The 15,146-nt window shown below is 37.8% G+C and overlaps 1 protein-coding gene across 1 annotated transcript in view; it reads right to left on the reverse strand.

Annotated features, from left to right (window-relative positions):
• Positions 1-14,537: 14,537 nt before the first annotated feature.
• Positions 14,538-15,146, reverse strand: part of LOC149933224 (kin of IRRE-like protein 3) — a 72,577-nt gene continuing 71,968 nt past the window's right edge. Inside the window, exon 12 of the mRNA XM_090155295.1 lies at positions 14,538-15,087. Within this exon, the coding sequence (XP_090011421.1) occupies positions 15,065-15,087 (23 nt within the window). The 3' untranslated portion in view covers positions 14,538-15,064. The remainder of the gene's footprint in view (positions 15,088-15,146) is intronic.

A 15,146-nucleotide genomic window follows, 5' to 3' on the forward strand; every position in this document is an offset into this window, starting at 1 on the left:
TAAGAGGTAGACGCTTTTTTTCTTAAGATGAATTTTGAGAAAAACAGAATCGCTAGTTTCAAGAGTTTTCCCTGTAAGTTTTTAAACGTGAGGGAGCTAGCGAAAGCGGGTTTTTTCTACGTCGGTCACCGGGACAGCGTAATGTGTTTCTCCTGTCAGCGTGTCGTCAAGGACTGGACGGCCGACGACGTCCCGTTACTAAGACACGAAAAAGAGTGTAACTTTTGTCCGTTCATAAGAAATGATTTTTCGGGGGATGTCCCAGCCCTGTCGATGGAGCTTGAAGGGTCAAAGCCGATGCGATACGAGATCGCGCGAATTCGTTCCTTTACTAGAGGATTTAATAATAATTATATTAAGAATAATATTAATAATAAGGAAGGTTTGCCGATTGATCCTTTAAGGGAAGCTAGGCATTTATCCAAAGCTGGTTTTTTTTTTTTACGAATTTCAAAGATTGCGTAAAATGCTTTTCCTGTTCTGGGGAACTAATGAACTGGGATAAGGAAGATAGTCCGTTCGAGGAACATTGGGAAAATTTTCCTCATTGTAAATTTCTTATTTCGAGGGCAAGAAGTGGAAATGTAAAGCATTTAATAGCCGCTGAGGATATCGTAGAAAAGGACAACCAGCTGAATTATTCGACTTACCCCGAATCACGATTAATATACGATTCTTTAAACGAAATAGTCGAAGTCTTAGATGAAGGACGAAGTCTAGACATGCCCGGGGAATAATAGATTTATCCCGAGGAATTCGAGAGGGGCCGCGTGATAATAGACTATTTTTAGGGGGGGCCGTTCACCCCTCAGCGAGAGATGGAAAGAGGGATTTACCCTCCCGCCTCGGTTCTAAGGATCATTCGATCGGTCGCGGACGAAGGTGATAGACACCATTTTTACTCGGCTTCCGTTAAAAAAGATGCATTTTGAGAAAAATAGAATCGCTAGTTTCAGAGGGTTTCCATGTAAGTTTCTAAACGCGAGGGAGCTAGCGAAAGCTGGTTTTTTCTACACCGGGCACACTGATAACGTCATGTGCTTCTCTTGCGAGAGGGTCGTCAAGGGGTGGATGACTAATGACGTCCCGTTGCTGAAACATATCGAGCAGAATCGCTTATGTAAATTCGTAAATGACGAGAATACGGGGAATGTCCCCGTCCTAACACTGCCGATAGACGATAAAGAGCAGACGGATGAGACGGAGCTAAATCCTATGCGCCATGAGCTTGAGAGAATTCGTTCGTTTAACAAGGGATTCCCTGTTAATATCGTAGATGGTAGAGCCTTAGCTCGGGCTGGGTTTTATTATTTAAATTATAAAGATTCCGTTAAATGCTTCGCGTGTGAGGGTGAACTTATGGCTTGGGAAAAAGGCGATAGTCCTTTCGGTGAGCATAGGAAATATTTCCCCCATTGTAAATTTCTATTAGGGGAAGAATGTGGAAACGTAGCTCATTTTATAGCTGACGAGGATATTGTAGAAACTAACCAGCCACCTTATTCTTCGACTGCCGAGAAAGCCATAGTATACTGTTTTTTAAAAGAGGTGGTTGACATTTTAGAGGGTGAAAAACGGAAACGACTGGAAACCAAACATTTTTGCACAATTGGATAATAGGTTTTGGAGGCCGCGTGAATCTCTCTTTTCCCCAACTTTCTCACGGTTTGAGAAATTCCTTCATTCGGGGTCTCTCTCCCCCCTAGTTAGAGATTTTTCCCCGGGATTTTAGTTCGGTAGGAATCATTCGATCGCTAGTTTACGAAGGTGTCAGACTAAATTTTTAACTTCCTCTAAAAAAATGAATACCCTGGCGAAACGAGTCGCTAGTTTTAAAAAGTTCCCGGTGGAATATATGGACACTCTCGAACTGGCTCAGGCGGGCTTCTTCTTCGTAGGGCATAAGGATATCACTATCTGCTTCTGGTGCGACGGTCTGGTGCGGGATTGGGAGCTGGGATCTAACCCCTTACATTGCCACACCGCCTTGTTCCCCGAGTGCGAGTACGCCAAGCTCGAGTTCGCGAAGCTACAGGAGACCTACGATGCCCAACTAGGCCCTATGAGGTATGCGGACGAGCGGTTGAAGACTTTCACCAGTTTCCCGCTAGAGAAGCCGTGCCACATGGAACTCACCAACGCGGGTTTTTTCTACACAAACTTTACGGACTACGTGAAGTGTTTTTTCTGCGGTGGTGAGATCGGAGATTGGGGTGCGGAAGACGATGCCTTTCTGGAACACGGGAGACTTTTTCCCGATTGCAAATTTGCAAAAAACTATTATTGCGGGAACGTCTTTTTAAAATCATTCATGCTCAACATCGCGTAAAATTTGATCTCGTTCCCGTAACTTTCTTTTTCCTCGATGTAGAAGATCGAACTAACTATTCCTTATTAAATAATTTCCATTTTAAAAGGAGAATCTCCCTAATTAATAATATTTTACAGCCTATTTTATTAAAACATGTACAGAAAAGTGTAATAAAAAATGATTTAGTATAATATTCGTCTCGTTATTTTTTTCCAATACATTTTAGGTAAAAAAAGATAGGTAAGTGGAGGTATCCATAAAATGAGGTGAAGTTAGAGGGCTCCATAATTTTGGATCTATAAATTCGGTGAGTCTATGAAAATCGCTCCATAATTTTGGATCTATAAATTCGGTGGCTCTATAAAAATCGCTCCATAATTTTGCTTATCTATAAAAAATGCGAGACCTTATCTATAATTCTGCTTATCTATAAAATCGCTCTATAATCTTGCTTATCTATGGCCAGGCCTATTTCTCTCATTTTTTTGGGTCCAATTACAAAAACGATCATCGAGTAGCGGTCGAAAACACGCCGCCGGAGAGAGATCTCCTTTGTTAGACGGCGGCTATGTAACTATAACAGACCGGCCAGCAGGCCCGCGCAAAATCGACAAAATTTGAAGGCAAGGGCTCTCTAATAATAGAAGAAACGTCGGTAAAGGGATTTCTCGCTACTCCGGAAAATGTTTTTCTTTCGCCGGTTACGGGCGAGACGAGTGACTGGCATCAGCGCCAGCCCAACGTTACTATTTCTCCATCCTCTCTCTGCCTGTACGCGCTGTGTCTGACCGACCATCAACAATCGGTATTTTTTTTCTATTGACGCGCTCGTGGCCGGAAAAATCGATTCCGAATCCTTCCGATATCACCGTCGGAAGAGAGGATGGAAGTACGTCTATGGACTAGTACCGGCGCGGAGATGAGGAAAGAAAATGTGTCAATATAAAAAGCGTGTATTCCATTAACGGAGATGGACCGCCTGTGAAAAGGAATCTTGCGAGGAAGGTCTTCGAAGGAAAAAGGGGTGAGTGGAGGGGGGCGAGAAACGCCTTAGAGGTCTTCCATTGAAGCCCCATTCTCGTCGGTCTCTCGCGGGTTTTGACTTAAACATTGGCAAAAAAATACGTTTGCCTTAGATTGCTTACTGTCAAAATATAAAAGAGAGTGGCGTCTATTCTGTTTCTAGATTTACTCCTTTTTTCACCGCTCACCCATTTCAAATAAATCTATAAAAAGTCAATTGATCAAAATCCCTTCCAAAATAAACGGGAGAAGGCTTTTGTCACTTTGAATTAAGTGTCTATAGCGGAATAGACCAACAAGATTCAGTCTTGTTTGGCTACTTTATCTCGAAATTCCTTTTACAGTCTTACCGCTCTCATCAGATTGCTGCCAAAACATTCTCAGATAGCTTCAAAGGTAATGCACGCTGAATTAGTAATGGAAGGCGAAAGGATTTTGTTTTGGATTTTTTTCTCAAAAGGGGAATCTAGGGTTACGGCGTGAAGAAGAAACAGCCAGCATTCTAATGTTTAAAATGATCCTAGCCTCCGAGGGACTCTGATAGTTGACACTACTTCGGAAACTCGGAGGAACGTTGCAGTTGGATGACGCACCTTTTTAGAAGTGGATTACGTATTAGCATTTCGTTTAAAGAACAATTAAGTTGGCAAGAAAAAATATGCCTCTCCTCGGAAGAGTTTCTAATTTTCAGTGGCGCGTAATGTGTATCCGTGGTTCTGTGGTAGAACGCTCACCTGTCGTACATGAGAGCTTGGGTTCGAATCTCGCCCGGTACTAACGCATGACTTAAAATTTGCGCTTTGGAGAAAGCTTTTCTCTAATTCCAAGAAACTGTAAACGCAGTGATTACACTTTGCCCCGAAAATGCGTACGCGTTCGTAGCACAGACAGACGGACCCACAGACAGATAGACAGACACGGTGATTGACATAGTCCCTTCAGAGAGGTAAAGATTCAAACATTTGTATCTATTTGTTATCTGGTTTTGTATTTGTTTCAAAAAGCTTTTAATTCTTACGACGCCACCTCCTGCAAACAGATTCGGTCAAGAACTGATTGACGTATCGGCTCAATCTCGTGTATAGTTCTTCCAATTAGTTGATTAACCGAAATTGAAAGTATTAATAATGACATAAATACAAAACTACTTCTAAATGTACTTTTGGAAAATACTGTAACGACAATGTTAAATATAAATTTAGTACCATTCTTTACTATTAATATATCCATAAATAAGACTCCTGTGTATAACTTAATAGATCGAGTAATTAAAAACCACTTGATTGATGAAGCCTCTTAACATAAGGCGAAACTAGTCGTGCTCGTACTGTAATTAGTGCTTTTTAATATTTTTATTTTACTTGTAAATAAAAATAGTTTTTACTGTGTTATTAAAGTGGATTATTAATTATTAAAATTACATATTTAAAATAAAACAAACAAGTAATATTAATGAAATGTAATTAATACGCTATTAGAAATATAACTTATTTTTAAAATAATATATTTATAAAAGTTAATTTAAATAACCATGCTAATGAATAATATTTCGTATTTCTTTCAATAGATGACGCTCTCGACCTAAAATCAAGATAGAGTTTGTGGTTCCAGGTTCTACCTTGCATAAATTAGTACTACGGAGGGTTCTTTGTGACTACTGGTCATACAAACTCTTTTCATAATTATTTATAATATTTTTCTCATAAGATAAGGCTTTCACCAAATTATATTACATCAATTAAACATAATCTTGTAAAATGGATTTTGTGTGTAAATAGTAGTGCTCGGCATTCAATTAATTTTTAACCATGAATAAAATACGCTCGGCGATATTTAAATAATATTTATTTAAATAACCAATAGTTGAATAAAAATTGTAAAATGTTTAAATAATCGAAAGTGATTAAGCCTATTATTTAAATAAAACAAACAATTATTTAAATAAATACCACTTTTATTCAAATAAATGCTCGGTTGCGTAAAAAACATAATTAAATAAGTTAAAATGATATTCTTTTTACCAACGTTTTTTAAATAAATCGGAAAATTTGTGGATAATGAATAAATAATTCCGAGCACTAGTAAATAGTATTAAACCACAAATTTATAAACCGAAAAAAAAGAACCATTGCTGCAAAAAATTTCGAAAATAATGATAAGATATGAATTATTTTTTATAATTCCTAGAAAAGCTCTTAATTTTTTTTTAAATAACTCTCGAGCCACTAAAGCATTTCGTATAATGAGTTTCGGGGAAAAAATGACATTAGAGGACTTCACCGGTATTAAAAAAACGCTTTCGATGTTACGCGCTCGAAAAATAAACCTGGAAACGATCCCACGAAACGAAATCCTCTTACTGGCATCCCGAAATAGTAGGATACGGAGAAGGCTTATTTTATAATTTGGGTGAGAGAAATAAGGATTACGAGTACCTAAGAAGCGAGAGAGTCAGGTAAATGTATTCTTCATTGAATGGAGCTACTTAACAATCTTCTATATTCAGATATTATTCGTGGAATCAACGCGCCAATTAACAGGATCCTTTTTGCTCCTAAATTGGAGGCGGAGGAAACCGGCGCTTTCTTAGTACGCAAATTCGTTGTCGTTTATATTATTAATAAGATTCTTTCGATGCGATATAAGCTAACAATGTTTATTCTAGAGTTGTTAATTTTCCGGAAAAATAAAATGCGAAAAATTTTCCGGAAAATTTTCCGAATTGCGGAAACTTTTCCGCAAATCGGAAAAACAAAAAATTTAAACATGAAACATTTTATATCGGTAAAAAGTTAAAATGTAATTTATGTCAGTAAACATACTACAAAATATAACTAGTGTTACATTGTTAATCAGTTTAAACTAGTCTAGATGTTTAGTTTTACGGAAATGCCTTTTTATTCAAATTTGCAAACAATATATTAGACTAATCATGGAATGAAAACTTTTTTAATTTTTTTTTGGAAAATACGGATAATTTTCCGGAAAATAGGCCTCGGTCATTTTCGGTGGAAAATTTTCCGACTTACAACACTAGTTAATTCTATAGTACGTGTTTAAGCATTACGTACGAGGGCGAGGGGTCGGACATTTACCAAAATCCCGTACACTTTGTCTAAAATCGCAAAATCTTTTAACTCTCTCTATGGTAAATTAACATTGAAATCCCAAAATCACTTCAACAAGTAATGATAAAATTGCCAAAATCTCTACGAAATCCTGAAATCCCGTACAAAATAATGGCAAGTGTCCGACCCCTCGTACGAGGGTCAATATTTAGAAAAGATAAAATAGTGTCCTTGAAAATGAAAGATTTTACCAGCACTTCTGGGCTTTTAAAACTAGAACTAATTTCACTCTAATTAATTTCCCCATAGACTAAACTTTCGAAGATAAACTAAACACAGTATCGACAATGGATAATTACACTTTACATACAAAGAGGTGTTTTAAAGACATTTTAAAAGATTTGTTTGAACTCGAGGGATTTATCCCAGCAATAATGTATACTAGAGATTCAACCTATTGTTAATTCGAGTCATTACACTAGCGCCATCTCGAGATTCGTCGCCGAGCTACTATTTGGCAGAAAGCTTCTCAAATTAATAGTTCAGAAATTAATCTAGGGATGGCGCCACGTATTAGGTTGTCGCGTGCTAGTCGCCATGACAGGGTGGGATCAGATTATTTACGTTCCCTAATTGTATTCTTTTCCTATTGATTTTATCTCTAAAATATCGATTAAATAGTTACATAAGCGTTTCTACGAACAATTATTTTTAAAGGTTTACAATTAATTTTTGGTTAAGAGAATTTGGTTAATAATACTCTTCAGCCTCATGACCGACTTAACCAGATTTTATGGCCGGTGGCAATATCTCCATAGGTACCTACATAGCGTAATAATTTATTTTATAAAAGGCTTAGATTTCAAATTCCGAGACCTTATTCAAACTCGGTCGTAACTAAAAACCACGATCGTTTCCCTATTATTGATCGTTATGGCTAGCGAACGAGTTAAAATTAGGTCCCAGGTATCCCAATAAAGGTTATTGTTAATTCATTTGGCTATCGGGAGGGTGGTAGCTACGTATGATCCCTTAACCAGACGCTGAAGGTGTCATAGTCTATAATAATTTGAGAAAAATAAATCCAAAATATCCCATTAGCTCCAATACGCTTATAGCTTACCATATAAAGCGCCATCTGCCTTAATACCCGACCACTAAATGTGTGTTAAAATAGTAGACGGTTTTTAAACTTAAGTGTTTCTAGACAAACTTTCAACTGTTGCACTTGAAAATTTTTGAACGAGCAGTGAGCCTTCACGCATTAAATTTTGGGAGATGGCAATACATTGTTTAAGCGCCACGATCTGAAAGTTTTCAAGTAGGTGTCTGCGACGGCTTAGAAAATTGTCGTGGAAACCGGCACGTTCACGTTGTGACGAATTGTGTTTCAATAGTCCTTTCTATAAAGTAACCATTGAGTTGGGAATTATATAGCTAGAGGTATAGTTCAAATCTGCTCGTCGAGGACGTTTAGCTCCAATTTGGAACTTTATCCTATTAGTCTAGTAACTTTAAGAAAATTGGCAAACCTGGGCAAATTTTTGTGTGCTTCGTAAAGAATTTAGAGCTATACAATATATAACAATACTAAAGGTTAAGCACTTCCTTACCAAAAAGGCCGAATGGAAAATAATCCTACGAGCCGTCGTTTTTGCGATATCTCAATTTGAATGTTATTGTGTAGCATGGCTCGGTGCTCGCGTGTCCGTCGCTTTGGAAACATATACTACTGGTTAAAGGGGTTCTCCCCCACAGTGGCGCCGATCGCTTTTTTTCCCAATGGGGGCTGAAGCTCACTAATAAACTTGCTTAAAAGTAAATGGCCTTTAACATCGGCGGTTTTACCAATGGGGGCAGAGCCCCCATTGATTTTTCCCAATGGGGGCTTCGCCCCCCCCCCATGGGATCGGCGCCACTGGTCCCCCAAGTTCTTCGGTTTTCCCTTCCCAAGTTCCCATAAAAACTTGTAGAGGTTAACGGTAATAGTTAGTGTAGGGAGCTGTTGGCTCGCGTTGCATGAAGGGCTTGCCACCACCCTCCTACGCGTTGTAACCTGGCCACCTGTTTAAAAGCATTATAAGTCGCTAGATGACTTAGACCTAAGGTGGTGCCTTGGGTATTAGCCTAGCTGATTATTATTAAGCCTTTTTATCAGAGCACGGACCACGAGGAAGTTGTCGTAATAAAAAAATAGATGCTTACTAAGATTACTGTCTGCTACGTATTTGTACCGCTATTTCCAAACTCCAATATTGTAACTCTAGTTAGGGCAAATGACAAAAAAAAATATTTATGATACGTAAAACAAAAAGGTTTAAATTCAAAAAATGAAATTAAATTTCGAAAAATATATTCATTTATATTTATTACGTCTCCTTATTAATTTTATTCCCAAAATAATGAAAATAACGTGGCCTTCTTGATTTAACGTAGCTTTGCATCACTATTTCATTAAATCTATTAGATAAAGCTATATAGTCGCCAGCGTAATTTCGGAGTTTCTAGCTGGTTTGCAAATCGCAGCTGCTTAAGCTCAGTCTCGCGACGCAAGATAATATTTTTTATATTTAATATTTCTACTTTATATTCATTTTATTTTAAGAAACATCTATCACCTCTTAATAAGAAAACGCGCTTGAAAATGGAGTCAATTTCTCGGCCAGTAAGAAAGGAAAAAAGATTCGTCGAAATTAGGTCCATTTGAGGGGGAAGACGAGATTTTGACGGCGACAGCGAACCATATTTCGAAAATAAATAGCTTGTTTATTTTTATTATGATTATTTTTCTTTCGGCGAGCTCTCTTTTCTATATAGGCTGGGCATTTCAAAATTCTTCGGAGTCGGCAAATGGCGCGAGGGCGTTAAAAGTGGCCATGAATCACGGCTTTGAAACTATAAAATTCGCTTTTTATCCCAAAATAAATTCATAGCTTAAGGGCTAAATGGCCAGTTTCTCAAAAATATAGGGACGCGTGAGTCGCGGGAAGGAAAACTTCGCCGCCAGCCATTCTTCCGCAGACATGGCCGGCCGTAGAGAGCGTCTACCTCGGAACGGACCATCTTCCTTTTGGCTTTTTGGATCGAAAAAAGGGGTTCCGGAATTGGTATTCTTTCTAAGGGGATAGGTATAGGGCTAATGGTAACAGCGCCACCCCGTGAGAAAGTCGTAAAAAACAAAGTGGGTTATAAACGAGGACGAGATTCGGGCGTCCATGCCACTATTTATAGGCCGTGGTAGTTAAACTAAGCCTTTCGAGTACGAATAATCCCGACCAAAAAACCACAGAAAGCCACTCGAAACGACGTCGTATCGGCCCCCAAATGTCTACGAAATAAATATATCTATACCAGCGTGGGCGAGCGGGATCCGACCCTCGCAAAGGCCCATTCGATAGAACTCTTAGTTCAATTATATTGGCCCTTTTCGTTTTTACTACGACACTGAGCTTCGGCCCCGCTTCTATAAAATCGAGAGCTTTTACGATTTTATGGACGGCGAGTTCGGAAGGAAACCGAACAGTCGGAATGCCAAAAAGTGCAATATTCAAGCGACACGAGTAGCTTCTGGTGGAATTTAGTGGTTTCCATTTCTAACTATTAAGGAATATCTGTTATCCGCTTCTCGTACTCTTGATTTACAGACATAAAATAGCGAAGAAAACACGTTCACATCCTTTAATAATTATCTGATCAGATAAAATCGGCCAGCCTTATCTCGATATCTAATATCTTACAAGGAGACATCCCGAAGTGTAACCCACCGATTTTGTTCAAACTCGGGGGATTGGTAGACGTTCATGTATGATGAAAAATCCTAAAGGTAATTTATTCAATGGGCAACTGTTTTGCCATGGCAACAAAAAATGTTTTTGACAACAAAAAATTGAAATTTTCCCATTGAAAATAACATGGGATTCTGACCGATTCCTAGGGCCCCCCTGTGAAAAATTTAAACAAATTTCAAAACTTCGAAAATGCCCAAAAAAGAAAAAATAAATAAAAATTGACAATAAAAACATCAAAATTGATCAACTTTTGATCAATTTTAGGTCAAAATCCCATGTTATTCTCAATGGGAAAATTTTTTATTTTGTGTTGTCAAAAACATTTTTCGTTGCCATGGCAAAACGGTTGCCCATTGAATAAATTCCCTTTAGGATTTTTCATGATTCATGAACGTCTACCAATCCCCAGAGTTTGAAAAAAATCGGTGGGTTACACTTCGGGATGCCTCCTTGTTAGTATGTTTGATGCAGATTTTATAACATTACTACGCAACCTTATTTCTAAATAAAATCATTTATAGGAAGGGATTTTTTGGACAAAAGCGACCTTTTTAAAAAGTATTACCACACGTAAAGTAAACGTAACGTTTACATAGAGCTCGGGGAAAAGGATAAATTAACCTCCAAAATTTCAATTAATCATAAAAAATTTGATTAACTGTTTATTTATGGATATTATTCACGACCATTATACGTTTTAATGGTCAACAAATACGTTTTTATTCGGATAATTTTCGGATATGGATATAAAAGAAATGAACGAAAATTTTCTATCCGAACACCAAGACCTACATTCTGATTTGATATCGTGGATTAAAAATATATTATTAATTCGTTTAAATTATTAATGAATTAACTGATGAATTTTTAAATTTTTATTCGGATTACAGTGCTGCTATCCGCATATGGTTAAAAATGGGTTAATATCATTTTGACACAGTTGAAAGTTTGGTGTTATCTGAAAAAACCATAAGCCTATCATAAGGTCCCCATAAGGTCTAGTCCAAATTTTTGACGATCACATAAACGTTATTAAGACATAGAGGTATTCAAAATCTGGACCTCCTAGTGGTTATGTTCTCAACTAGGCATTTCCCTAAATGAATTTCGCGCGTTGCATGATGATTGCGCAGAAGGTGTGCGCGAACGGCCACGAGCCCTTAGCACCGTAGCCAAGGCTTATTCACAATTTTATCGCTTGAAAACTTAAAAGTAACACTTATCGCGGCAAAATGATTCATCAGAACATAAAACGGGCTTTTAGAAATAAGAGAACTGCGGTTTCTGAAGGTATTTATTTTTCAGATTTGAGATTTCGACGCGTTTTGTGTGGCTGCTGCTCTACCAATTAAGATAATATTTTAGATGTAGAAATTTTGAAGACAAAGATGGCGCTACTGCCCTATCGTCGTACGTCATTTTTCTTATCTTCAGGACAACGCCGTTAACATGTGCCTTTATGGTAGACCTTTGCTTATGGGGACATTATGATAGGCTTATGATAAAACAGATAAGCCGCTTGGATGTCATCTATTTCACTATTATCAAGTGTTACTCTATAAAACACACTCATTATTTAATCATGGAGTTACTTTAATCTTAGTTTCTGTCGCTATAATATTCGATTCGAGAGCCCCGTAAACCAACACCCGGCTACTATTTACCAAATAAAACGTTCTTTTTTACTTTTTTTTAACTCCGCGAGTTTTATATAGTTTTCAATAAAGTCCAACGATGGTCCTTGTCTGTTGGGCTGTTCAGCGGCTAATCGTCAAAACCAGGGTTGGACATAAGGCACTAGTCACGGCATTTAACTACTAAAATTTAATAAAAATCTGGGGGCTCACTAGTCAATTTGACTAGTGAAAACTTTACTTAAATATTCAGAAATAATGGCGAATATGGCGTATCATAAATTCATCATTCATCAATCCCATTTTATTTAAAAAAAAATTGATCCGCCAAAGTTGATAATAAACTCGGGTAAAGCAAAATGTTGGCTGTCCTTCTTGTTTTTATACCTCTTTATTTACCCCCACTAGTCAGTGACTGCTAAAATAAATTAGAATAGGAGGCTCACTTGTCAGGCTGACTACAAAAAAAATATCCTTATGTCCAACCCTGGTCAAAACCAGGGGTTTAAATAAGCAGTTGGAATTTAGAATTTGTAGCAGACGAATATTTTGACAGAATTATGAGAGAAAAGGGCTGCAAATAAGTAACTTAGTTCAGCAAAATTGGCTGCGTTTGTTAAACATCTTCCCTGAGGTAATCAGGTATTTTAAATTTTTCATACTTTTTTGCGATAAATTCATGATAAATAGCACTGCCCAAATCCGATTTTAGAACTGAAAATCCAAGTTTTAGAACTGCGTAAAACTGCCAGAAATGTCCACTATTTTAGGCTCTGGTCAAAACCCACTTGGATTTCCGTCTCCTAAGTAGATGTTTTGTGTTTTGTAATACCCATTTGTCGGCTAATCAGCTGAAAATCCAGTAATATTTAAAGCGAAAAGGCTAGTTTTGCTCTTACAGTCTTACTTTATTAAAGGATCTTAGAACTATTTGAGATTGCTTTCAATTTGAAATGATCGTAATTATCGTTTTAAGTTTACATGGAGCTATACGTATCATAAGCTGCTGTATTTTCGTCTAATTTCTAATATAAATCATAAAGCGTCTGATTGGCAGATAAAAATGCTAATTTGAAAAATACAGGAGCTACTACTTACAACAATAATAATTAATACACTTTAATGCGTTCTTGATAATAGCGAAGAAAACAAACTTTTGACTATTATCTAGAAAATTCTGGTTTTGAAAGAACTCTGGCTAATCTGAAATGAGGCTAGCTGGCCAAACTAATAATATTTCTCAACAAAGAAACGAGTAGAAAAGTAATACGAAATGTTTATGAGCTGACGGAGCCTGAACCGCTCTCTCTCGTTAGTTATTAGGAGACATTTAACGAGCAACGGCGAAATTACTTTGGCGCTAATGTTCCGGTTAATTTAATTAAGGAAGTTGCGAGGCCCCTTCGAAAAGCCATATTCCTCCTTGTCGTGCCCGAAATCACTGTCTGGCAGCACGTCCTATAAAGGACCAGCGGCGCAGGGTGGCGTACACCAGAGCCCCGAACTGATTGGCCAACGCGTCTTCCAAAAAGGACTATAAAATGAGGAAATTTTCATTCGAGCCCGTTTGATATTTAGTTTAATGACCGATAACGTATAGGCAAACGAACCGAATAAAACTTCTATTTTAGTGTAGTAGATAAAATTAAACAATTAAGCTTATAATAACGAAAGTATTCGTCGCCAATAGACGCGTTATCATTAACTTCTTTGTCAAAAATACGAGTCACTGAGCTGGAGGACATTAGAAGACAATCAACAAATTTCCCAATAAATTAGCCGTCATAGATGATGAAATAACCGCGCTATTGAATCCTTTGTACAACTCGGTCCTTAAGTCATAAAATATAACATTTCTAACGAGGGGCAAAATGTTTGTTAGATACTGAAAGGGTTAGTGTGTCCAGAAACAGAATAAATTTGAAGAGCTAGTAATGACTTTTCGCTAATCGGTTTACAACTACTGCGTCTCTCTAGGTAACCGAGAATACGTAGGTTTCAAGCTTTAGTTTGATCATTGTCCAACAATTAAGCTGATTCGTAACGTTCTTCTACACTCTGACATAGAAACCATTGACTATGTCCGTGAGTTATTTTAAGTATGAAAAAAATGTATGTTGAAGTTATGTAAATTTCCTTAACGTGGCGCTCTCTGGAGGTTCGAAGCCTTTTCCAATCTCATACAAACAAGAATGCATTCGGGTACCACCCTCGCATATTTTGTTGCAAATATCCGTCCGCTTTTTAATCACATATCGTAAACATAGATGGCAATCGTCTGTGGAAAAGAGTGTCAAGAAAAATCTAAAGCGGACGAACATGCGCTACAAAGTACGGGATGATAGGGTTGGCAATCTCCACAGTCCCATATCCATGATACGTGCCTGAATTGAATCTTGATTAAAATGGATGCCAATTAGCTGCAATATAAATTCGATTCTCTTTCAAAACAGCCGGACCGGAACCGGGTCAGGTTGATGGTCCTCGTTTCCCTTTCGTGTCCCAATATCCCTTGGTTTTTTGAAAAGTAAATACCCACTATTGTTGTCAAAAATGTATTCGTTGTCCAATCTGATTTATATTTATAAAGTCCGTGGCTCGATGTAAATCGTAGACCCCTTCGCGAATAAAGACGCAATACCTATATAGTTCCCGGACAACTCGCATCCGGCATTTAATAACCAAAATAACACGATGTTACCACCATCAACGAAGTCGCGATTGACCGTGCGTTCGTGCTCGTTTCATTTCTTTGGAACATAACGGTAGATATATCAGTAGCGAGTAATTTCGGGGAAGGGACAGAACGTAAAAACGCGTACGCCTTTCGTATAGATCTACATTTCGGTGGGACGAAAATGAATCAAATTATAGTCCATCTCGAGCGATAATAAAAATGTACGTATAATAATATCCCGTTTGATGAAAGTCAGTCACGCAGCGTCGAATTAACCAGAAGATACACGTATACACGAAATGTCCCGTTAAAGCTTCTTTAGAGTCCTTGGTCGTTTCATCCATCGCTTTGACACCGTTCACGCTGCAACCTTTCCAACGGAAGACCGTCCAACGTTAGATGGAAAGTTCTATCGGAGCCGTCACCACCGAGTTTGTCTCGTTATGGTTTGTTTTATATTCTTTCCGTTTTTCGCGTTAATTTTACTCGTCTATTACTTAATACTGCGTTAGCTTTGGTTGGCTTTTTGACCAGCCCGCGTTTTGAGGTTCCGTCGAATTGTTTCATACCGATGCGTACACTGGTCCTGGGTTACGCGAGGGAAAGAAACACAATACGCGCCTTTGTTAACACAGCCAACATACT

This window comes from Leiobunum rupestre, chromosome 8, assembly GCF_980474605.1.
Source record: "Leiobunum rupestre chromosome 8, qqLeiRupe1.1.hap1, whole genome shotgun sequence".
NCBI classification, from domain to species: Eukaryota; Metazoa; Arthropoda; class Arachnida; order Opiliones; family Sclerosomatidae; genus Leiobunum; species Leiobunum rupestre.